This window comes from Perognathus longimembris, chromosome 3, assembly GCF_023159225.1.
Source record: "Perognathus longimembris pacificus isolate PPM17 chromosome 3, ASM2315922v1, whole genome shotgun sequence".
Taxonomy (NCBI): domain Eukaryota; kingdom Metazoa; phylum Chordata; class Mammalia; order Rodentia; family Heteromyidae; genus Perognathus; species Perognathus longimembris.
The window spans coordinates 112,478,197-112,502,654 of NC_063163.1; the positions used below are offsets into that span (position 1 = coordinate 112,478,197).

General features: G+C 43.6%; 1 protein-coding gene across 1 annotated transcript in view; it reads left to right on the forward strand.

Moving 5' to 3' along the window:
* Pou2af2 (POU class 2 homeobox associating factor 2) overlaps nt 1-13,159 on the forward strand; it is a 34,934-nt gene extending 21,775 nt beyond the window's left edge. The window contains exons 3-5 of the mRNA XM_048340972.1: nt 7,892-7,934; nt 11,035-11,333; nt 12,445-13,159. Of these exons, the coding sequence (XP_048196929.1) occupies nt 7,892-7,934; nt 11,035-11,333; nt 12,445-12,846 (744 nt within the window). The 3' untranslated portion in view covers nt 12,847-13,159. The remainder of the gene's footprint in view (nt 1-7,891; nt 7,935-11,034; nt 11,334-12,444) is intronic.
* Nucleotides 13,160-24,458: the final 11,299 nt, after the last annotated feature.

The window sequence follows — 24,458 nt, forward strand, 5'->3', positions numbered from 1 at the left end:
TTAACAGCCAAAGACAACTACCTTAGGAATTGGAAACAATGCCTACCATTTCTTACAGGGTTGCTTGTTGACTAGAAGTTGCCCAGTCCCTGGAGTTCCTCACGTGGTTGCATTTAGCCAGAGTTTCAGGCAGGCTGGGAGGTCTGATAGTTGGTTGCTGCTGGTTTGTCAGCAGGAATCACTGCATTCCCTTTGCACTGTGGTCTCTCATCCTCCAATAGACTTGCGCTCTCTTTCAAGGAGTTCCAAGAGCAGCATTGCAAGAGGCAGGTAAAGGTGATAATATCCAATCCCCCCTGAGGCCGAGGCTCTGGAACCTACCTATCCCTTTGGCCATATTTTGGTTGGCTAAAGCAAGCCTCAATGAGGAGTTAAAAGGCTGCACTCACTCATAGAAAGAGCTGAAAAGAAATGGCAGCCACGTTGGATCTGCAGTAGAGGGCTGGCCTCTTGTAGGCCTTCATCTGGGAAATTGGTTGCATTTCCCCCCGCCCCCAACAACATGCCTGCCACATCAGGGGTGGCCAATAAACTTCTGTGGTTTGATTAAGGGACAACTGCATAAAACTTGGTTGTAAATGTCTTAAGAGCTCAAAAGAGAGTACATTTGGGAGTTTCAGGGCTCAATCCTAGTTCTACTTCTTACTACTTTATTTCTTCTGCAAAATGGAGATGAGAATACTGACTTCTACTAAAATTAACATTAAAGAATGCACCTGGCCCCTGGTAGCCTGCTTGTAACTGCAGTTCTTCTTCACTAGGGAATATTTTTTTCATATTTATGAGTTAGTGTCGAAGTTAAATAAGTGTCAGAATCTGTCTCTAACCTTGATAAAGGAGTAAAATTTAATAGAATGTATTTAAGATAGTTTAGGTACCATATAACATTTGACACCAGCAACCAGCCAGAGTATCCCATACCTATAATTCCAGCTACATGGGAGGTATATAGATAACAAGATCACATCCAAAGCAAGTCTAAGGGAGGAAAATGTGATCTGAAAGGTAACTAAAACCAAAAATGGTTGTGGGCACGATTCAAGTGGCACAGCACCTGTCTAACAAGCATAAGACCGTACATTGATACCCTGCCCTCCCCAAAGATTTGACACCAATCAAAACTTTCCTGATTCTACTACATAGTTACCATATTACCTAAGACATCAAATACTCTATGTCCATACTTTTTTCTGAGGGAAGAGAATATTCCAACCTAACAAGTGTATAATCTAACAAAACTTCACATTGATTTTAAAGTTGGAGGGAAAAAAATCACATGACCTATGTCTAAATTAAGATGTTAAGATTTCATCAACTGTACTTGCCTCCTAACCTCAGATATGATGATGAGATATTAAATGTGGCAGATTCTGGGAACTCATTGAAGAGAGATGGCTATGATTATCACCACTTGTTTAAAAAGACACTTTCTGAGCTACATGATAGTTCAAATTTAAAGTTAAAATTATTCAGCACTGCAAAAAAAAGTTAGACAATACAGTATCTCTTCCTCAGTACATTTTAGCATATTCCTCCAATTAGGTTGGCACCTAAAAATATTATAGGGTCATAAAAATGACAACAAATGTATTCAAGGGAAACTCCTAATCTTATCACTTTACTACCTTGGTGACCTATTGGTTCCGATTAACTCATTTTCATGGAGGGCTTTGGGGTGGGCATCTGTGAGGCTGCTGGGTTAGCTACAGGAAGTTGCAGACTGGCAAATTTCATTCAAATATAAACCTCTAAATTTGAGTACCTGGCATTGCAGGATCCTGTTGTTTGCAGTATGCAAACTAAAAATTATATACCATCTCTCTCAGTCAAAAGCTAAGGGCTCTCCAATATTAATTTCAATACTAGTTCTGGCAGATTGGTGGAGTGAGAGGCAACTGTATGTTGAACTAAGGAGAAAGGGATGGAGCATAGCCTGGGCATGGGGACTGACATTTTGCTTGTGTGCCTAAGGCCCCTAACTTATGCTGTTCTCTCCCATCCTAGGAAATCTTAGAAGGAGACTAAGAATGAGCTCTGCAATCTGGCCGGTGGAAAAGTTTCCCCAGTCCCACAGAGACTCTTTCGAAGTCTTCTAAGTTCTGCAAGATAAACTGAAGTGATGCATTAGCATCAATTTTCATATCGAGCCATCTAAACATTTCCTGAGCCACCACAGAGGGGACAGAACTAATTAGAACCACAAAATAATTAATTAGATGAAGATGTTCTATATCATCATGATGATGGTGGGTCACAAAGGTTCATCAACGTTTGTCAAAAATTCACCAAATTGAATGCGTAAAATTTGTGAATTTTACTACACATAAATTAAATCTCAATATAGAATATCACATGAAAGATCAAATATGCACACGCACACACACCAGACTGGGCAATGTCCTACCAGACCCTTTTATGAAATTGTATGATCTCTCTGAATGCCCATAAGGACTCTTTATATTCCATTTTCCTAAAACAGAATTTTCAATTTTTTCTAGCTATTAAAATTCTTGGAGACAGGGCTGGGAATGTGGCTTAGTGGTAGAGTGCTTGCCAAGCATGCATGAAGCCCTGGGTTCGATTCCTATGCACCACATAAACAACAACAACAAAAAAAGGCCAGAAGTGGCGCTGTGGCTCAAGTGGTAGAGTACTAGCCTTGAGCAAAAAGAAGCCAGGAACAGTGCTCAGGCCCTGAGTTCAAGTCCCAGGACTGATGACAACAACAACAACAACAAATTCTTGGAGACAATCTTTATGTCTGAAAGTGTTTCTGAAATCAAAGAGAAATTATTATTTGATTCAATTCACGGCCGCACCTGCATGCAAACCCCCTCCGGGAGGGGAGTATGCATATTTTCTCAAACCTTCCCCTTCATTGTCAATTGGATGAAAACAATATTACTTTTCCTCTGGAGTTGTTGTGAGAATTAAATAAGACAATACATATTGTACATTGGACCTTAATAATACCCAACAACATACATATGAAACTACTACATGTATTGCTTATGAATTACATTTGTTACAATTTAACTCCCTCCTGGGAAATGTTGAAAATCATGGAAAATTTAAAAATTAAATTAAAAATGTTATGCCATGTAAACCTCAATAAGTATTACATCCAGGTTTAATATGTATAGACTCAATTCTGCTCCCGGGAGATGATGGAAGAAGTGACATTAATCAAGATGCATTGTACTCATAACCTGATTTAGAAAATTGTAACTTCTTTGTACAACTACCTGATAAGAAAATTACAGTGTGTGTGTGTGTGTGTGTGTGTGTGTGTGTAGTGTCTCAGGTCAGACTAGAGGCAATAGAAATAAGCCCATTTTTGAGCAAACGGTGGGTGAAAAATTGGCAGAGTTTATGAGACATGGCTCCAGACACCTAAGTATATCCCAAACTAAGCAGGATAATTTTTTTTTTAAATTTTAATCACTCTAGATAAAAGCAAAGTATGTTTAAAGCAGTCCCAAAGAAAGATTATTACCAAGAATAACTGCAAGATTTATGACAGTTCCTTTGTCATGTTGAAAATGCATTTGATACTATTATCTGTGCTTCTGATTTAAAAAGTCTTACCTAGAAATAAAAGTAAGTGCAGCTAGCCCTCAGGGAATGGGGACCTTCAATACCAAAAATCTCACTCTCAGGCTTCTTGTTGCCATTAGAAAGCCAATGACTGAGAGGAGAAAAAAGACTAGAAAATTACTATTGTAAACCCAGCAATAGTACCTCCCAAGAACAAAAGAAAGTATTCTTTCTGTATGTGCTAGTTCTGGGGCTTGAACTCAGAGCCTGAGCACTGTCCTTGAGCTTTTGTGCTCAAGGCTAGTACTCTATCACTTGAGCCACAGCTCCACTTCTGGCTTTTTGGTGGTTAATTGGAGATAAGAGTCTCACAGACTTTCCATCCTGGGCTGGCTTTGAACCATGATCCTCAGATCTCAGCCTCCTGAATAGCTAAGATTACAGGTGTGAACCACCAGCACCCAGCTAAAAGAAATTATTTTTGTAGGTCTATAAAATGTAAAACAGTTTACCACCAACACCAGCTATCCTTAAGGAATTTTCTTTTTAAAAAACTGCTTTAGAAGAGCAAACAAGTCTAGAAAATGATGAAAATAGTAAACACATGAATAAGTCAGATCTAAAAATTACTTAATATAATGATGATTAATTAATGATACTCCATATAATGAGGATACCTAATGTGTGGAGTATTAAAATGATAGCTTAATGTGTAGAGTATTTAAAAAGAACCAATTTAAAGCATTCTCTTAAATGGCAGATGCGTGTGAATGATGAGAGAGGTGGTAAGAGTTAACCTCAGGTTCTTGTCTTTCAGCGGAAGGGTTAAGAGATTATTTATAGCTTCTTTAAAACTACATGGTAAAACTTTTATGGACAACCATAAAGAGTAAAAATAGTGTGTAATTTCCACAGCATACAGAAGGCAAAATTATAGAGGAGAAAAGAATGCTTCCTTTGACCAAAACGATGTTTCCTTTTGGTCAAATAAATAAAGCCAGGTGCTAGTGGTTCGTGCCTAGAATGCTAGCTACTCAGGAGACTGAGATCTGAGAACCACGGTTTGAAGTCAGCCAGGGAAAGGAAAATCCATGAGACTCTTATCTCCAATTCACCATAAAAAGCTGAAAATGGAGCTGTGGCTCAAGTGGTAGAGTGCTAGCCGGGAGCACAAAAGCTCAGGGACAGCACCAAGGCCGAGAATTCAAGCCCCAGGAACAGCAACTAATAATCATGGTCATTTTAAAAAAAATCTACAAGACTCTGAAGTGTAAAGTCTTTGTAGAAGCTTCTAGGAGGTTGGTGTTTATGATTAACCCTGGGCAGAAGTATAAAGAGTATAAAGCGAGGCTAGGGACTATTGTGAAGGTGGACTGGGCTGGCGTCCACCGGGCTCGTAGGGACAGAGGCAGAGCTGTGCAGCGGACCGTTGGTGCCGAGGGTAGAATATAGAGCTGCTGCTACTGCTGCTGCTGGAAGATCAACACAGGCAGGGAACAAATTAAGTGTGTGCCCTTTGACTCACAGAAGGCCTCATCCTGGCCCCAGCTTGACTGCAGCAGGGACAGAGAGAAGGGAGAATGATAGATTCTTCCCCCAGGTAGCACTCCTGCCGGAAAGGAGGTTGAGGCCGAAGCCCACAATGATGGAGGTTAGAACAGCCCTTCCAAGAAAGACCCAGCCAGGCAAAGCCAGGAACTGGAGAGGAACCTAGAACAGCAGAGCCCTGGGGGCCTGGGAAAATACGTGCAGACAGAAGCATAGCTGTGGTTTCATCACACAGATGTTAGAGATCTGGATCTGTACCGGCTTCCGGCCACCGCAGCCTGAAGACTTCAGTTCTGCCTCTCCAACTTGCTAACTTACCTAAGTGTGGTGGGAGAAGCTGTAATCTCTGACTTTGAGTCCAGCATGGGATACATAGCAAGTTCAATGCCAGTCTGAACTTCATAATCTAGCACTTGTCTCCCATGAACAAGGCTCTGCGTTTGATCACCAAACACACACGTGCGCGTATACACATGTATTAATTTATTAAATAGGAAGACACATAAATCAGAAGACATCTTAGAAATCTATGCCAGTAATGCTACACCTTCACCCCTGGTTTAACTTTCCAGTTTTCATTACCCACCGCCAGCTTGAATCTGAAAACATTAAATAGGAAACTCCGGAAACAAACCAATTCATTAGTTTTACATTGGGTGCATGAAATCTCCTGCTGTCCCCCACCCTGTCCTGTGAATCATACCCTTGTCCAGTGTTTCTACACTGCAGGTGCTACCTGCATATGAATCACTTCTCATTTATCAAGTGGACTGCCAGAGCAATGCATGGCTTATGGTCCAATAACCTTTATTTAACTTATTTAATAATGGCCTAAAGAACAAGAGTAGTGAGGCTGATCATTTTATGGGAGAATGCTATGATCATTGTTTTTATTTCATTGCTAGTGATTATTAGTCTCATGGACCAAAGAGACCAGGACTAGGAAAGTGACATTTCCCAGGCTGAGGTCTGACACTGTTCAGTTTGAGGTCCTCAGATGTCACCCAGAGGGTGTGATTTCTCTGTCACTGGGGAGTAGATACATCTGGAGTTAGTAATATGTAGAGAATTTCAGTATTGAATAGGTGTTTGCATAAGACTGTGTAAAGTCTCATCCAATCTTTGTGACTTGGTAGAATCATCAGGTACAAAGACTGCATCTGTATTTTCCGCTTCCGTTGCTCTCGGACATCTTGGAGTCCGAATTTGCATACATATACTTTAAGATGCTACACACCTAGCCACTCTTCCTCCAGAAGCCATTGCAGTCAGCCCCTCTTCCAGGATGTGTTCTCTACCCCATCCCTGATGCCAGCTTTAGTGCCCACATCACCCCTCCTTCTCTGCCCATGATACTTCAGCCAGAGCCTCCCCCTGTGTCTAAAATCTCAGCAACAAGTTACTGCATCTGAGGTGGCTTAAACCAACACATACTTACTGTTTGGCCATTCTGGAAGCTCCATACCTGAAATCAAGATGTCGATAGGGTGGGGCTCCCTGACGATGCTATGGAAGAAACCCTTCTCACTTCTCCCTCACTCCTGACAGTTGCCTGCTGTCCTCTCTTCTCTTAAGGGTCTGTCATTACCTTGTCTTCACAAATCCTTCTCCTATGTCTTTATCCCGAATGCCTATCCTCTCCTCACAGGGGCATCTGTTGGAGGAGACTTAGGGTCCATCCTAATTTGTATGACTTCCTCTTAAGTCATGACATCTTCAAAGCTGCTACCTGTAAATGGTACATTCATAGATGCAAGGAGCCATCCAGCCTAACACTTCTCCCAGTGCCCATACTCAGAGGGCTGTGGATTCTTTGACGGCTATGTGTGTCCAGTTGTGTCTGTTATGAATCATGCTCTATTCTGGGCAATCATGTTAAGTCACAGGCAGGATCTTAACACTTGCTGGAGCTTCTGTTCTACATGATGACCAATTCTTTTCTAAAGTGTCCATTCAAGATTGAAGTCCAGGGGCTGGGGATATAGCCTAGTGGCAAGAGTGCCTGCCTCGGATACACGAGGCCCTAGGTTCGATTCCCCAGCACCACATATACAGAAAACGGCCAGAAGCGGTGCTGTGGCTCAAGTGGCAGAGTGCTAGCCTTGAGCGGGAAGAAGCCAGGGACAGTGCTCAGGCCCTGAGTCCAAGGCCCAGGACTGGCCAAAAAAAAAAAAAAAGATTGAAGTCCAGGGCAGGGAATATATGGCCTAGTGGCAAGAGTGCTTGCCTCGAATACATGAAGCCCTGGGTTTGATTCCTCAGCACCACATATATAGAAAATGGCCAGAAGTGGCACTGTGGCTCAAGTGGTAGAGTTCTAGCCTTGAGGAAAAAAAAAAAAAGCCAGGGACAGTGCTCAGGCCCTGAGTTCAAGGCCCAGGACTGGCAAAAAAAAAAAAAAAAAGATTGAAGTCCAACGTCAAGTCTATATATGTATATATAGCTTTGCACATGTTTAGATCCATGTGTAAAGTCTATGTTTGATGAAGTATTAAGAGGAACAATAAAACACAAAGGTAAGTTATTCTATTCATCTCACCAGTGCTTGCTGGTATGTGAACCAGAGTCCAAGTTTTAGTCCCTTGCTGTCTGTGGTAAAATTCCAAGTTTTTTTATTTTTATTCTCATTTGACACCACACACACACACAAACACACACACATGCACATGCGCACACACACGCACCAATTCTTTGAGCAATTATTTGTAATTACCACTAATTACAATTTGTAAAGTATGTTCCTAATTTCTAATTGAGCTCAGGCTTGTACATAAAAATGAATCCATCTACTGTGCTTCGCTTTCAGGGCGGCGTCAGCACCCCCCAGCCTCCATTCCCCCAGATGCCAGGTGAGTACTTCCACTTGGTGAACAAGAAACTCTCTTCTGAGCTTCCAATGAGCGTTTGTATTTCCTTTTTCTGTTCTTCCTGATGCTAGGGACGGAACCCGGCCTGGAAAAGGCCAGGCGAGCTCTCTACCACTGAGCTATGTGCCCTGCCGAGTGCTTCCATTTTTATAGAACAGCCTCACGTCACTTCCCCATCTTGAAGACAGCTTCCTTGAACTGGTGAGATCAGTAAAGAGAGGCCTCATCCTTCATTTCTGAACCTAGAACCCAGTGTGTCTTGAAGGCAGCCTTTCCATCCCCTGCCCAAGTACAGGGAAGGGACTAAAAGGCTGCCTCCACCACACAGTGAAGCAAAGGCAGTAGCAATGAGCCCCCTGGTGTGGTTTCCAGATGTTGAGAGCCCCTCACTTCACCATCTGATAAACAACAGGCTTCCAAACCCTGATCTTCTGGCAGGGACATTCTTAATATAGTGCTGAATGCTCTCTCCCTTTTCCTTTCCCTCTCCCTCTCTCCCAAATCTCAAACTGAAGAAGGCTTTAATATCTTCAGAGCTGCAGAAGGAGAAGGGATGAAAGCCACCCAGGATCTTACCTGTAGGAATGTCTGGGTTGTCTTTCCCAATTCCCAATCATAACGGCTGTCATTGGAACTTGATTGCTTCTGCTCTCTTCTGCCAAATGATGTTTCTGCCGCTTCTCTTTCTATCTAGAATTCCTCTTTCTCTTTGTTACAGAGAAAAGATAACGCTTAGGGGAGCACAGAGGATATTTTTAAATCTCCGTGAGTGTTTTGTTTGGGAAATTGGAACTATAAATGACAGGCTGGAAATATTGTTTATATATTCCTCATTCTTCTCTTGGCCCTAATCTCTCCTCTGGATATAAATTTGTGACAAGTCCCCAAACCTCATTTGTTGATACTAATCTATTGATAATGTCATTTTGCACAGACTTTCCCCAACAGGGAAATATGCTCATAATTAAAATTCTAACCACAACCTTCAAATGTGTGAACAGATTGGGAGTTTGGGGGTATCGAATTTAAATTGAGGATGGTGTGTGTAGAATCATGCTAAAGGTTTATCATGGGGAATTTTGAAAGCTGCTTCTGAATGAATAAATTTACATATAATATCAGATACAATGTTTTCCTACTGAGTTTACAGACAATGTATAAGATATGAGCATTGTGACTAGGAAGCTTGCAGATGGATGGAGAGAGAATAATGAGTGTAATGTAAAATTGCACACTGTCTGGGGGCAGAGTGTTCAGTATGCAGACTTGTGTATGACTAAGCTATCATAGAAAAGGGGAAAGGTCTCCACCAGTTCAGCTTGGGAGGTCAGGGTCAAGCTCCGAAGTCTTCCGCCATTGCAGGGGGAAGGTCAGGAAGACAGGTCCCTACATCTCCTCAGCTCGGCCTTTGTCACCTCAAGGTCTAGACCTTAGTTAATTAGACCACATCTACCAACATCTGAAAGACTTAAATCCAGCCCCAAACATGTTCTAAATAATATCCTACCAAACTGCTTAGCACACACATCTCTTCTGGAACCATTTCTCTGGACTTCTCTCTTTTGTTCCCACTTTTAATTCACACATATATATATAACACATATCATACAGTATATGTATATATTATATACATATGTATATATGTATGCATTATATACTTAGAATATACATGATTATATAATATGTTATATATTATATTGTATATGATTGTATTTCATATATAATAAGATATATCATGTATAACATAGTATATATCATACATAATATAGTGTATATATTAGTTGCTCACTTGGGTTTCTCTGTGACATTTCCACATTGGCCTCAGCTTAAATACAACTCTTGTTAGTTTCCTTTTCTCCTTTAGGGCAACCCTGTCTGACTAAATTTCTAAGAACCCTGGGGAGCCTAGAAGAGATTCAAGATGGCCACAAGAGGGCAGCAAATAACACCAGACTCGGCAAAGGCAGGGAACCGTTTTTGAGGTCCTAAAATTACCTAACAGCCATAGTATCCCAAAAGAACACATGTATTGACAGCCGCTAGGTACAAGGCATAGTGTTAAAGATCCATACAGCTGGGCACTGGTGGCCTCTGCCTGTAATCCCAGATACCCCGGAGGCTCTGATCTGAGAATCCCACACAGCAGACTCTCATCTCCAATTCACCACAAAACCCCAAAAGTAAAGCTGTGCCTCACGTGGTAGAGCATTCGTCTTGAGCCCAAACACTCAAGGACAACACCCAGGCGCACCGTTCAACCTCCCGGACTGGTTTAAAATTCAAAAAAAAAAAAGATCTATAAGGTACTCTTACTAAAGTACAATCTACAAAATGGTTAGAAAATAGAATACATCCTGCATCTGATTTCAGGCAGCTCTAAACATCATCTAGAGATAGAGTATCTCATGTAACAAGCCGGGAGCAGCTTCTTGTATGGCTACAGAGCTAAGAAGCTAAGCAAAGATATGTCATTCTATAAAAAATAAAAATTCCAAGAGATTATTTGGCTTAACTCTTTCAGCCCATCCCCTTGCTAGCAAAGTGCCTTAGCATCTAAATGGCACAGGAAAAACAAACGGTGGCTATAACATCTAAACAAAACTCATCTCTAGAGGCAGTGTAAACTTTAAATGTATCTGTTATTTGGACCTGGAGCAGTTAAAAGAGGCAATATAGCCTGGTGCTGGTGGCTCATGCCTGTCATCTTAGCTAATCAGGAGGCTGAGATCTAAGGATTGTGGGTTTAAAACTAGCCCAGCAGGAAGGTCCATGAGACTCTTATCTCCAATTAACCATACACACACACAAAAAAAGCCAGGAATAGAGCTGTGGCTCAAATGGTAGAGCACAGAGCCTTGAGCAAAGCACAAGGATAGCGCCCAGGCCCTGAGTTCAAGCTCAAACGGACAGCATGGATTATGCCCTGTTTTCCAGACATTTGTCTATTTCTATGCTAATGTTAACGTCGACGTCAGACACTTGTTACTAACATTTCACAGGCCATGAAGGGACAGCCATAGCAGGGATACTCTGACCTTCCTGCAAAGAAACTGTTGTTCATTTGGTTTCCGTTTGACTACAGGTTCACCTGTCATGTCGGGTTACTACGGTGTCCGGAGATCGTTCTTGTCTGACTCAGACTTCCACAGCACGAAGCCCTTCTCCAATGACCTCTACACCTCCAGCGTGGCCAAGTCCTTTCCCTGCGAGGCCTCAGCGGGACAAAGCCAGTCCGCGCTGCTGGAGTCCTACTTGGCAGAGCCTTATGGGGAGCATCGCCCCCCGGCGCTGACCCCGACCTCGGGCTCCCTGTTCAGTGCCTCACCCCTGCCACCACTCCTGCCACCTCCCTTCACGGGTGACCCCACTCCTTTTGTGTTTGTGAGTATTCTTATTTCACAGGTCAGGAATAAGGGGAGGTCAGAGGTCCCGTGAATCTGGCCCAAGCCCTGCTTGAGTGAGGTCAGCTTAGACACGTCTGGAGTCCAGACTCAGGGACTAGAGGTTCTTCCAGTGCCCGGAGGGGCCAGGGCATGCCAGCTCTGCCAGGACGTCTTCTGACAGAGTCTTGCTCAAAGGTCCCCATGAACCAGGACAGCACGAGCATCTAGTGATGAAGCACAAGAAGTGTAAGATAGAACATACAGCCACCCTCTTAGTGCGAGTCCCCTGCGTCCTCAGCCTATGGGGAAGGCCCACAGTCCGCACCCGTGGGTTCTCCCAGGCCCTTCTCTCACCGCCACCACCTTCCTCTTGCTCACAGTTCTGCCTGCCAGAACTTAGTTTGCTTTGAGCCTTCCAAAGATACGAGTTCAGGAAGTCTGAAGGAACCTACTGAGAAAACTGGAAAGCCTTCTACCACAGAGGAATGAATGTCTCAAGGTGGAATTTTAGGCAAAAGGGAGGGAATTCGCATGATTGAGTGTCTACTTTATGCCAGGAAATCTCAAGTGCTTTTATTCCCTTCATACTTGTAATCATTCAGGAAATGCTTACAGAAGTTCCGTTTTACAAAGGAATAAAATGAAGGGCTAGGAGTCAGGAGGGAGAGAGTGGCCCAACACCACTTGAGCCCTGGCCTACCAAAGAGCAAGTCGAGGAGACAGCTAGGAACACACCCCTTTGCTCCCTCCCAGCAGACTGGCCTCCCCAGCCAAAAGGGGACCAGAAACTGGCCTTCCTTCAGTGGGTGCAAACTAATCTGGGACCTGTGATCATGGGAGGCTCCAAACGAATGCCAAACATGCTTATTCTTTTTATTCCTTCCCATTTCACTCATTTCATGTTGTTTTCTGGGTGTGTGTGTGTGTGTGTGTGTGTGTGTGTGTGTGTGTGTGTGCGCTCATCCCAGAGTGGACAGGAACTAAAACCTTCCTTGCTAATGGCCAATGCCTGAGGGTTGGTGGGCTTCCTCAGCAAGGAGGGGAGGGGGCACCCTGTAGCCACAGAGCCTCACCTAATGAATAACCCAGGGCCTTGCCGTTCTCCTCAGAGGGACTCGTGGGAGCAGACTGTGCCTGACGTGCTCAGCCAGCCGGACCCCGCTGACAGCCTGCACACCTTGCCAGCCAGCTCCGGCTGCCTCACCCAGCTGGAATCGGGCAGCAGCGCCACGCAGCAGCACAGGAGCTCGGGCTGGGGGGCCTCACTGGCGGGCGCTCAGCCCTACTCACTCCACACACTGGAGGATCTGCACCACACACCGGGGTACCCCACGCCACCTCCATACCCCTTCACCCCTTTCATGACGGTGTCCAACGACCTACAGCCCAAGGCCGTGTCTCTCTCCCCTGATGAGGAGTCAGACGCCTCTTCTCTCCATGACCCTTCACCTTGGACAAAAGAAGATGGGGCCGTGGCCTGGGGGTCTTATGAATGCCGCAGAGCTTACTGAGGGGTGGATGCAAGGACTTCCGGGCTTTTCTTTCAATCGCTTAGATATGCCAACTCATTTGGCATTGCATTTCTGTAGAAGCCATGATACCACCCTTTGCCGATGGACAATGCCATTATTTTCTGATCTTACCCACCTCCACCCCTCTGAAACACACCACAAGGTGGATGACATACGTCAGGGACAGATGTTGACCTGAAAGAGACTCTGGGAGTGAACGGTGAACCTTGGTGTCCCCTTATAGATTCTGAATCTCCTGTTGTCTTGCAAGTATCACTTGGGGCACTGATTTATTTTTCTTAAATTACATTAAAATTTTTTATGCAGATCAGAAAACATAATGGTTTTCCTATCTGATTCTTCTTCATTATAAACTATGTGCTTTCTTCATTACAGACTATGTGTAACAGAGAATGGAGAAGGTATAATAAGTTGGGACACATAAAACTCATTTGACTGTTACTTTAAAGAATGTAGAGTTAACATAGCTATTTCCCCCATTACAGAGACTTGTAAAAGGCCAGTAAAAAAAAATACAGCACCACATATAAATGCTTTATTGTCAATAAAATAGGAAGGAGTAAGGAAGCTGTGGTTTTATAAAATGCAATGGCTTTAACTCTACCTTAAAGCTCAGGATATCCAAAATATTAGTCCAATCAAAAACTAAATATTCTGTGTGTGTATGTGGTGTGTGTGTGTGTGTGTGTGTGTGTGTGTGTGTATGTGTGTGTGTGTTGAAATAACCAGAGTGGCTGGATAGAATGGTATTTGGTATTCATATAAGAAGACTAAGCTGTTGCACGCAACAGTCCACAGGATACCAAAAAGCAAAGAGGCTTTGGGGGGCAAATTATCAAGTGTGAGCCAATCACATTCTATCCAGCATCTTCTGACTGTGTGAAGCGAGATTTTTGTGGCTTATTGATGAGAGATGTACAGCTCTCAAACATTATTCTGCCCCCTGTAGGTTTGATTCGTATGGGATCCTCCTCCAGACCCACAGAAATCGCCACCAATCCATGCACCTGTCTACAAGGTCGTACCAGCACAAATGCCTTGAGCATACTTGACTTAACAAATACACCAGTTAGACTGACACCTTTCCTCCTAGCTTCTCCACACTTCCTTCTCATTACTTCCTTCCCACACCTTTCAGACCCCTCTGATCCCTTCTGGCCATCTTCTGGAAGCCATCTGTTGCCCAAGACTTGCCAATACATCTCTATCCCATCCTTCTGTTAGTGCCTTCTACCTTACCTCAGCTAGGTAGCCATCCAGGAATTCAAAATAAGACGTTAATTCCCACTTAGATGTGAATAATGGATATGTTTCCTTCTCCAGGCTTTGAGGGTATTTCTTGGTTGGGCAAATGCTTTCCTCGTGCAGAAATTTTGGAGTAGAAAGCCTTCCTTCATCTCACACCTGGAACTCCTTGGGACAGTGGTCCTGAGGAAGGAGAGGAAGGATGAGTGTTTGGCAGCTAGATGGCGCTCTTCCAGCTCCCCTGCCCAACTTCCTCCCAACAGTTTCTTTATGACACCCTGGCATGTAATTTTACTTTTGCTTAAACTCCATTGTGAATTGTCAATTGGCATACCATCATTGTACATATTTATGGGGAGCCACAGGTAATGTTGCGGCATATGCACTCATTAGCTAATGATCTAATTATAGCATCCATCACCTCCAACAGTTATTGTTTCTTGGTAGTGAAACATTAAGAATCCCCTCTTTAATAATTATAATTTAATACATTGTCAATGAATTTAATTATCCTACCATGAAGTAGAGCACCAAAACGTATTCCTTCCAGATGTAACCTGGTACTGGCTAATCAATCTCTCATCCTATCCCTCCCCTCTACCTTCCTTACCCTCTGGAAACTATTACCATCTTCCACTTCTATGACATCAACATTTTTAGATTCTACAGGTGAGATCATGTAATATTCGCCTTTCTGAAACTGGCTTGTTTCACTCAACATTTGACATGCAGATGCACCCATGTTGGCACCAATGATAGGATGACATCTCTCTTCTCCTGGTGGAATAGTATTATAGTATATTCACAGACCACATTTTGTTTATTCAACCATCCATTGATACAAAGGTTGATTTTGTATCTTGCCTCTTGTGACTACTGCTACAATAAACGTGCCAGTGTAGATATCTTTTCGATATTCTGGAGATTCTTTCTTTTCTAAAGGAAAAACAAGAATTAGACACAAAACTACCACATGATCCAGCAAATCCACTACTGGAAAACATTCTGCCTGGTATTTTCCTCTGCAATGAAAGGTGACAACATCTTATATGGGGGACTTATGCTTGCTGGACAAGTGTTCTACCACTTGAGCCATAGCTCCAGCCCTTTTTGCTTTAGGTCATTTTTTTCAGACAAGGTCTTGTGCTTGGCTTCCAACCACAGTCCTCCCACCTCAGCTGATGTGTGTGCCACCGTGCCTGCTGGTTCCTTGAGATACAATTTCACTAAGTATTTTGCCCAGGCCAATTTTAAACCACCAGCATCCTGTCTTCACCTCCCAAGAAGCACTGTTCATTCTTGAATCCTGCTTCCCCAGGTTGTGTGACATCCCCACTGGCCACCCAGAAACTGCTCAGATCCAGGCAGCAGCCCTGCCTCAGAAAGAAGCAACGTGGCCCTCTGTAGATCCAAGTCTGAGGTCTGAGGGCCGCAGAGTTACTTCTCTAGATTAATTGTGTACATTTTATATTCACTACAGTCAGCTGCTACTGGCCATTCGTTACTAAGTAGCAACAGCATGGCAACAGTGTTGGCATAAAGAACATTTATGTGCCCACATACGCTTAAATGTTTCTTATAATACTAAATATTAGGTACATGTATCTCACTAACGCTGCAGGTATCTATTCATATGTTGTGTTCCTGCATCTCATAACAACACAAAGATGTTTGGTTTTCAGAAAGCAGAGTCAAGTAGAGTGACTTTGAAAATGCAATGACTGCAATGGTGTCTATGTCCTTCTTAAAGTAGCTAACACCTTTTGCAGTGTTTGACAAGCTAGAGATATACTCCATTGAATATCCATTTCATTCATATAAACTAAAAAGTGGCTGGAAGGAGCAGAATGCTGCTCACAAGTTCCAAGTTGTAGACTACTTTGTAAAAAAGAATTTTACTTAGCTTGACAGTGTGTGGCTATATTTTCTATATTTTATTTATGTCCTGTTTTATTGTTCTGGGAATATGTTCTTACAAAGTGAAAACGAGCTACCAGATGATGACACGAAAATTAATTACATTTCCCTAGCTTATTTCCTATTCAAGTATTCCCCAGTATTCTACTTCATGTGGGGACCAATTACACCTTTCATGCATGATGCCAGCACATGGGAAATGCATACTCTCTCTCTCTTTCTCTCTCTCTCTCCCTCCCTCCTTCTCTCCTTCTTTCTTTGTACCTGCCATTCTGTGATTCACAGTTTTCCTGGGAGAGCCAGAGGAAATTAAAGGATCAGAGATAGTGGGGCCGGGGATATGGCCTAGTGGCAAGAGTGCCTGCCTCATATACATGAGGCCCTGGGTTCGATTCCCCAGTACCACATATACAGAAACTGGCCAGAAGTGGCGCTGTGGCTCAAGTGGCAGAGTGCTAGCCTTGAGCAAAAAGAAGCCAGGGACAGTGCTCAGGCCCCGAGTCCAAGCCCCAGGACTGGCCAAAAAAATAAAAAAAAAAAGGATCAGAGATAGTGAAGGCAAGTTCAAACTGCCTAGGAAAGTGGACTTAGATGAGAAAAGTGAGATTTGCCCATGTGGAAGCTTCAGTCTAGACAATCAGCCCATCAATCACTGAAAACAGACATCACGTGTAGTTGGGAGTGTTTGTATTTCCCTTACAAGTTATTCAAATGCCAAAGAATGAGAGAAGAAAACCACCTCTTTACCTTGTTTATTTAACAAGTGCTATTCAATGATCCTTATGACTTACCACAGGTTCAGTTAATAACACAATTGTGGGAGCAGAAGACTGAAGTAATCTAAAAGGAGATCCAAGTGAGAAAAGAATCACTAACCCCAACGGTAAAAAGTATATTTATATATAAATACATATTTATACATAGATCTATGCATAAATATTTGTAGATAGATACACAAAGGTGGGTGAAGCACCATTGAGATTCATTTTTTCAGCAGGTAAATATAAATAATATAGCCACAAGAGAAAAAACATTGGCTATATTTAAAGTTCTGAAATAACAGTTGATGTCTGAGGTTAAGTCTCATTACATGATAGTGATTCCATGTAGCAGAGGCCAAAATTATTTTGAGTTCAATCATGAGGTTCTACTAAGGTCTCCTCCTCATTTTCCAAAACAATATTATAGCCAGGCACTGGTGGCTCACACCCTGTAACACTAACTACTCAGGAGGCTGAGATCTGAGGATCACAGTTCAAAGTCAGCCCAGGCAGGAAAGTCTGTGAGACTCTTATCACCAATTAATCACCAAAATGTTCAAAGTGGGGCTGTAGCTTAGCCTTAAGCAAAACAGGCAGCACAGAGGCCCTGAATTCAAGCCCTAGGACTGGCACTCACAAAAAAAAAAAAAAAAAAGATTATGCTATTCATGTTACACACCATATTTGCTAATCATTGACTCCAGAGAGGTCAAGTGCAAAATCATACACTCTAGATAAGGAATGGTTCTCTATGGAATGAGATTGAAGGTAAAGCCTCATGAAGGGCTAGCCTGTCTCCCTAACCCCCGCTCAGGACCCAGCATGCTATAGATACTCAGTAAACCTTCGTAAGATTGAATAACATCACAAAGATGAATTATTCTGGACAGCCCTCTGAAACTAGAAAGCAGTCACCATGTTTAGTATTAAACACTAGCCATACTCCACAAATTCAGACAATAAGATATTTAACAAGGGGCTGGGAATATGGCCTAGTGGCAAGAGTGCTTGCCTCGTATACATGAGGCCCTGGGTTCAATTCCTCAGCACCACATATACAGAAAATGGCCAGAAGTGGCGCTGTGGCTTAAGTGGCAGAGTGCTAGCCTTGAGCAAAAAAGAAGCCAGGGACAGTGCTCAGGCCCTGAGTTCATGGCCCAGGACTGGCCAAAAAAAAAAAAAAAAAAAAAGATATTTAACAATAAGATGATTGATTTAATATTTTAATACCTTTAAGAAGGAAAATCATTGAACCTTTGGAGTAGCACAGAAAACTATTGATATAGTCACTTACTATCTATACATGCTATAATATATTGCTAAGAAGTCTTTTTTTTCTTTTTTTCCAGTCCTGGGCCTTGAACTCAGGGCCTGAGCACTGTCCCTGGCTTCTTTTTGCTCAAGGCTAGCACTCTATCACTTGAGTCACGGTGCCACTTCTGGCTCTTTCTATATATGTGGTGCTTAGGAATCGAACCCAGGGCTTTATGTATTCGAGGCAAGCACTCTACTACTAGGCCATATTCCCCGCCCTGCTAAGAAGTCTTATAACTAAAAGTTATTCAGGGGGCACCAGTGGCTCACACCTGTAGTCCTAGCTACTCAGGAGGCTCAGATCTGAGGATCACAGTATAAAGCCAGCCCAGGCAGTACAGTCTGTGAGATTCTTATTTCCAATTAACCAGCAAATAGCCAGAAATAGAGCTGCAGCTCAAGTGGTAGAGTGCTAGCCTTGAATGAAAATACTCAGGGATGGTGCCCAGGCCCTGAGTTGGAGACTGGTGCACACACACACACACACACACACAACACACACACACACACACTTCAGTATTTGTTACTGGGGCTTGAACTCAGGGCCTCCAGTTCTCCCTCAGCTTTTTTTGCTCAAGGACAACACTATCGCTTGAGCCACATCTGGCTTCTTGCTGGTTAATTGGAGATACAAATCTCTTGTCTGAACTGGCTCCAAGCCTCGATCCTCAGATGTCAGCTGTAGTAGCTAGCATTCTAGGCTTCAGCCAACAGCACCTGTCTGGGTATTATTTTTTAACATAAAAATGACATTTCTACTGTGAAATATTTCTAATGATTAAAATAAGTATGATAGGTAAATCAGAAACTAGACTCTCCCACAGTCAAACTAAATGAATAACCAAATATCCTTTTAAAAAACTGAACATACTGTTATGTTTAATCTTTGATAAAGAAGTATCTTCTAATTAACTATAACCCCTGATAAATAAGCCCTGTGCATTTCCAATATGCAGTGTCATTGTCAATTGGTTACAAGAAAGAAGAATAAAGGGAAATGTTATATATTCTAAAAGGAGAAAAGTGCAGGGCAAACAAATAATATCTAGGAATTAGTTCTTCTGTACTAGAAAAAAATTGAAATGTTCCTAGTAACCTTTTCTGTAGCCAAATATCCTGCATAGAATAATACCATTTTTTTTAATGTTTAACAAATAAGCTTGAATGAAAACATCACCCAACCATTTTATTTCCTAACCTTAGTGATAAGATCCTGAGTGTTCATGATGGTATCTTTTATGTTTTTTATGCATCTTAAATAGTACATAATAAAAAGCATTTTAAGTAAAACATGAACTTTTCAAGTAGTATAGGATGGCATTTTGTCATTTAAATGAGAAACTACCAAATGCTTGCCCCTCATGGAAACCTCTTTAAGAAAAGCTAAAACTCTGAGTATGTCTTATGGGAAGAGGTTGATTTAGCATAAACCTACTTAATAATCCTCCTGGTCATGTTCATATGGGCCAAGTGTTCACCCTAAACCCAGTAAGTTCTCATCGCCTCCATGCATTCAACTTTCTGGAACTTGATCTTCCCCACAAGTTTGGAAACAGTGTCCCAAAGCCAAAGTGACAAAGAAACTTTGCATTAATAAAGAGAATTTAGAGTCATAGTCAAATTGGGAGGGACTAAACTACCTCTTTTCCTTATACAGAAAGCCTTTTAATATGCACGGGCTTCTGTTTAATAAAACTTACTTTGAAGAAAAAGCATAATTAGTTGAGTGTCATTTGCATGCAAAAGATGGGCAATTCCCATCCCCCCATACACACACTTAAAACTTTCATTTTAAAACGTTAAATGTTAAATCAACATCTATTCACTCCGTGACACTGACTGACTTGAAGAAAACAAATGACAAAAGGCTCTCTGAGCTCAGGGACAAGGCTAAGCAGAGATCTGCAAGTCACTTATGAAGAACCAGAGAAACTGCATGCTGCCTCAGGCAGAGAAAGTCATGGTGAGGAGTGAATACAGTCATGGCTTCACACCAGCTTTGGACTGGTCACAGCAGAAAACTATCACATGGTTGTTGAATGTGTGAGTGAGTGAATGACTAATTGAGAAAATGGATGAACAATGAATGAAGCAGAAGGGGGAAGGACAAGAAGTGGGGGGGGGGTGGAAATAACTGATGGGAGAACCAAGACTTGTCTTCCCAGTGCTTATACCAGGCCTGGGACATAGGTGGTGCTCCATCAATACCTAACACTGGTAACTAAATTCAAATAGTGGACAATCCAATAGCTATCTTACAAAGAGCGAGTCCCCATTTCCTCCATGTATTCTGCTGGACAGCCTTCAGCAGAGAGGTTGGAAAAAGACTCGCAAGTCACGCTTCACACTTCAAGATCCTTTCCAATACCCAACCAAGGCCCTCGGTTATATTTTCAAGAAAATGAGCCTGTTACAGTGAGTCAAACTCCACATTTTCCCCCATTTTTTAAAGCTAGGGCTGCTAAAGGGACTTGTTGGGAATTCAGGGTAGACACTGTGGAGGAGATAATGCTCCCAGCAAGAGAGTCTCAACCGGAAAAACACAAAGCACAATGAGCATATATAACAACTTATCTTCACTAGGCCTCCTCCTCAGGGTTCCAGTGCTTCTAGAACATTCTCAGGCCAGCATGGTGTACTGTCTTGGGCTCTCTATCCATGCTGAAAGTAACACAGCTAGCACACCCAAATAGTCTTTTATATATAGACAACATAGAGAGTGGCTTTGCTGCACGCAATTCCTTAATGGGCCATTTTACATTAACTTGGTGACTCACAACCAACAACTCTCTCTCATAAGCAGAATGAAATGGAAAAGATCTAACACCACAGAAAGTTTGAGAATGCATTATAAACATAGGTACACTTTTTTTTCATGGATTGTTTGCTTATTCGCTCATTTTTCCCAGTACTAGGGCTTGAGCTCAGGGTCTCATTCAGCTAGCTGGCTCGAGGCTAGTGTTCTACCGCTTAAGCCACTCCTCCAGTCCAGTATTTTACTAGTTAATTGAAGATAGAGTTTTGGAGACTTTTCTACTAGAGCTAGCTTTGATCTTGATCCTCTAGGTCTTAGCCTCCTGAGCAGCTACAAGCATAGGCATGAGCCACCAGCCCAGCAATAGTTCACTTTATAAACAGACATTGTAGTATACTTATATATGAACATATAAACTGAATTACCTACTAGGGATTGAAGTCCAAAAAATGCAAATGCTTCTTTTATTAAAAATCAGAAAGACAATAATGATAGTTAAGAGCGAGGGCTTTGGAGTAAGAACTGTTAAGGTTTGAATTCCAATTCTGCCACTTGTGAGCTCACTAATTTTGGCAAACTGCTTAACTCTTTCTTCCCTTATCTTCGAAAGTAGACTACAACCCAAGTCTGACATCCAATAAGCAATAGGTTACAGGGTTGGAGATGTAGCTCAGTGCTTCAGCATCTGCCCAACATGCATAAGGCCTTAGGTTAAATCCCAGCAATGCAAAAAATTTAAAAAACAAACAACAGGACAGGAGTGACTAGTTTCTCCAGGCATCGTCACACATGTAATCTGTAAGATTCATTGGATCCATTCAGGAAGGGTCGTCCTTTATATGACAAGCATGATGTTCAGCTCTTAAAAAACTGTGCTAGGGTTTGGTAATGATAGTAACAAAACTAGGAACCCAAACTCCTTAATGCTGGGCTAAGCACCAATCAAAACAGGGTTTGGGTCTAGGGAAAAGTTAGTTTTCTGAAGCCACAAGCCAGCAGCATCACTGAGCTGTCTATTCCAGCAACCGGGGCCAACAGATGGCGCAGGATAGCGCCATGACTCAGGCAGAGGCTTCTGGGAGAAACGACTAGGTGCTTTGCTGTCCCTGCAGACCCCAGGGAGTAATGAGTCCTCTATCATCCAGATGTGCCTGCCTTCTCCAGAGGAAACAACCTCCACAACGTCAGCCCAAGAACACAGTGACCTCTGGCTAGCTCTACATGAAGAAGAGGTCAGGAAGAAGATTCATCCTGAAAGAATGACACAGCATGCCAGAACTGGGGAAATCAAGGTACATGGGGAGCCAAGGAGAAACACAACAATGCAGACAGAAAATGGAAGAAAACAATGATAGGAGAAAGACACCGAAAAAATAAACAGGAAAAAAATAAAGACAAAGAGCAAAGTTTAAAAAAATAAAAAACAATAGTTGCACAAAAGAATGAGAGAAAAAGAAGTCATAGAAGAAATTATGAGAGCAAATGACCATTCCTAATTCTGTAGTGCCCCAGCCAAGTTAGAGAATGACCTAGAAGAGAGAAAGGTGCTCTCTCCCCTTCCCCCCTCCCCATCCACTCATGTCTGGTCCTCAGGCCTGCCTTCTGTCAGAGAAACCCAGGGGCCTTTAGAGAACTAGGCTTCACCCTGCACTCCATGGTCGGGTACCACCACAGAGGACAAGTGTCCTCTGTCCCAGGGATGTGGCTCTAGCTACGTGACAGGCCTGCCTATATACCATGTGGTTTATTCACAGAGATGCCCTCTGTGTGAGCTCTCTATAGTGTACCCTGCATTTGAAGGCATTCAGGTATTTTTCTGGAAGCCTTTGTGGCTAAAAGTATACTTATTTTTTTCTGCATTGCAAAAAAATTCAGAGAACAGGGGCTTATCCCATCACCTAGTTTGGCATCCTGGGGACATCCTGATTTTTTTTGTTGTTCAGAGGAGACCACACCCCATCTATACTCTAAGGCTGCCCCATTTCTTCCATGCATTATCAAAGGATTTGGCCTGGTACTTGGCTCCTTCTCTGAACCACTCCTGGCTTCTCACAAGCAAAAGGGAGCCACATCCAGCAAGTCCTTAGGGAAGACATACCAGCACAGGCCCAAGTCACTTTGGGATCCTATAGCAAGAAGACAGAGGTGGCTCGAGAAAGAGAGAGACAGCAGGACACAGGGACCTTCCCAGTGCAGTGATGAAACACCAATGTAGGAAATCTCCAGTGGACAAGACCCACAGCAATCCCAGTATGGTGGGGAAGAGCACAGGAGGGGCACTGAAATCTCAGTGCGGAGGACCTGGGAGGACGGGGGATGAAATGGGCGAGTTGACACACGGCCAGGTGGGGTTGGAGGGAACGCAGTGTGGAGCATAGGCCTCTGCGACCCTCTGGCCTGCAATCTGGGGCTCAGAGTGTCCTCCTTTCCCTGCCACCCCCACTGGCTGCTGCCATATTCACTCCCCAAACCTGAGATTTCCCCTTATACTGGGAACTGGGAATACAGGAATCAGTCTGGCTGGCCAGCCTGGCTCAGGTGGCCACAGAGGGTCAGCCCGAGTCGCTCCTGGCCTCTGAGATGCCTGGGAAGCAGAAAAACAGGGCATCTTTGAGGACACCTACTGTGCCTGTGGCAAGGTGAACAAAACGCTCAAAATACAAGAAAAGCAAGGGCCAGGACCCCAAGGGGTCTCGCTCCCTGTTTCTCTGGACTCTCTGTGGGGTGCCTGTGTGCAGGATTTCTGCAGAAGATAGTCCATTTTGTTAAGCCTTTGAATATTCAAATTGAAAGTATCGCGCAATCATTGATTGTCAAATCATGGGTTTCTAGAGGTTTTAAATACTTGGCATGAGGGGGAAAAAACTCAAACCTATACCCGAAGGTATAAAACATTAATTCTGTGTGTCTCCTGCTCCGGGGACTTGGGTGCAGCTGGATGCTTTGTGAAACTTTAAAAATGTCGCATCTCTGCCTCTCTCCCTGCACAGGAGTCCTCCTGGGTGCTGAGTTCCTGCAGCTGCTGAAACCAGTCTGAGCCATCTCCTGCCCACCAGGATGTCGGGTAACTGGGCTGCTTCTCCGGGGGTCGGGTCAGGAGGGCCAGGGGCGTTTGGATCCAGGTGTATTTCCACACTTTTTCCTGCACACAACAGAAAACGATTAAAAAAAAAAAAATCAGGGCAAGCCAGGTAAGGGCCGGGCTGGGTTCTTGGGCCACCACGGAGCCAACGACCGTGGCTGCTTGAGCTGGGTGCTTGTCCCCCAGGGCAGAGGCCCCAAGGCCACGGGACATGGTGCACCCCGGGGCCCCTGCCCGCCCTCCCACTTCCCCACGGGTCCTGTCCTGCGCTTTCGCGGGGAACGAGCTTCCGCGCCCAGAAACGGCGGCGGGGGGAGCTAGAGGTTCATGGAGAGCCGGGGACCCGCGCAGCGCCCCGTGGGCCGCGCGCGGCCGGGGCGGTGGCCGTGCCTGTGCGGTGGACCCCAGGGCGCGCGCCTGCTGCCCGCCGAGCCCCGCGGGGAGCGGAGGAAGTGGGGGCGGCGGTTTAGGGGTGGAAAGGCGACTGGGTGGAGGGGGCGCAGCGCGGGGCCCTGCG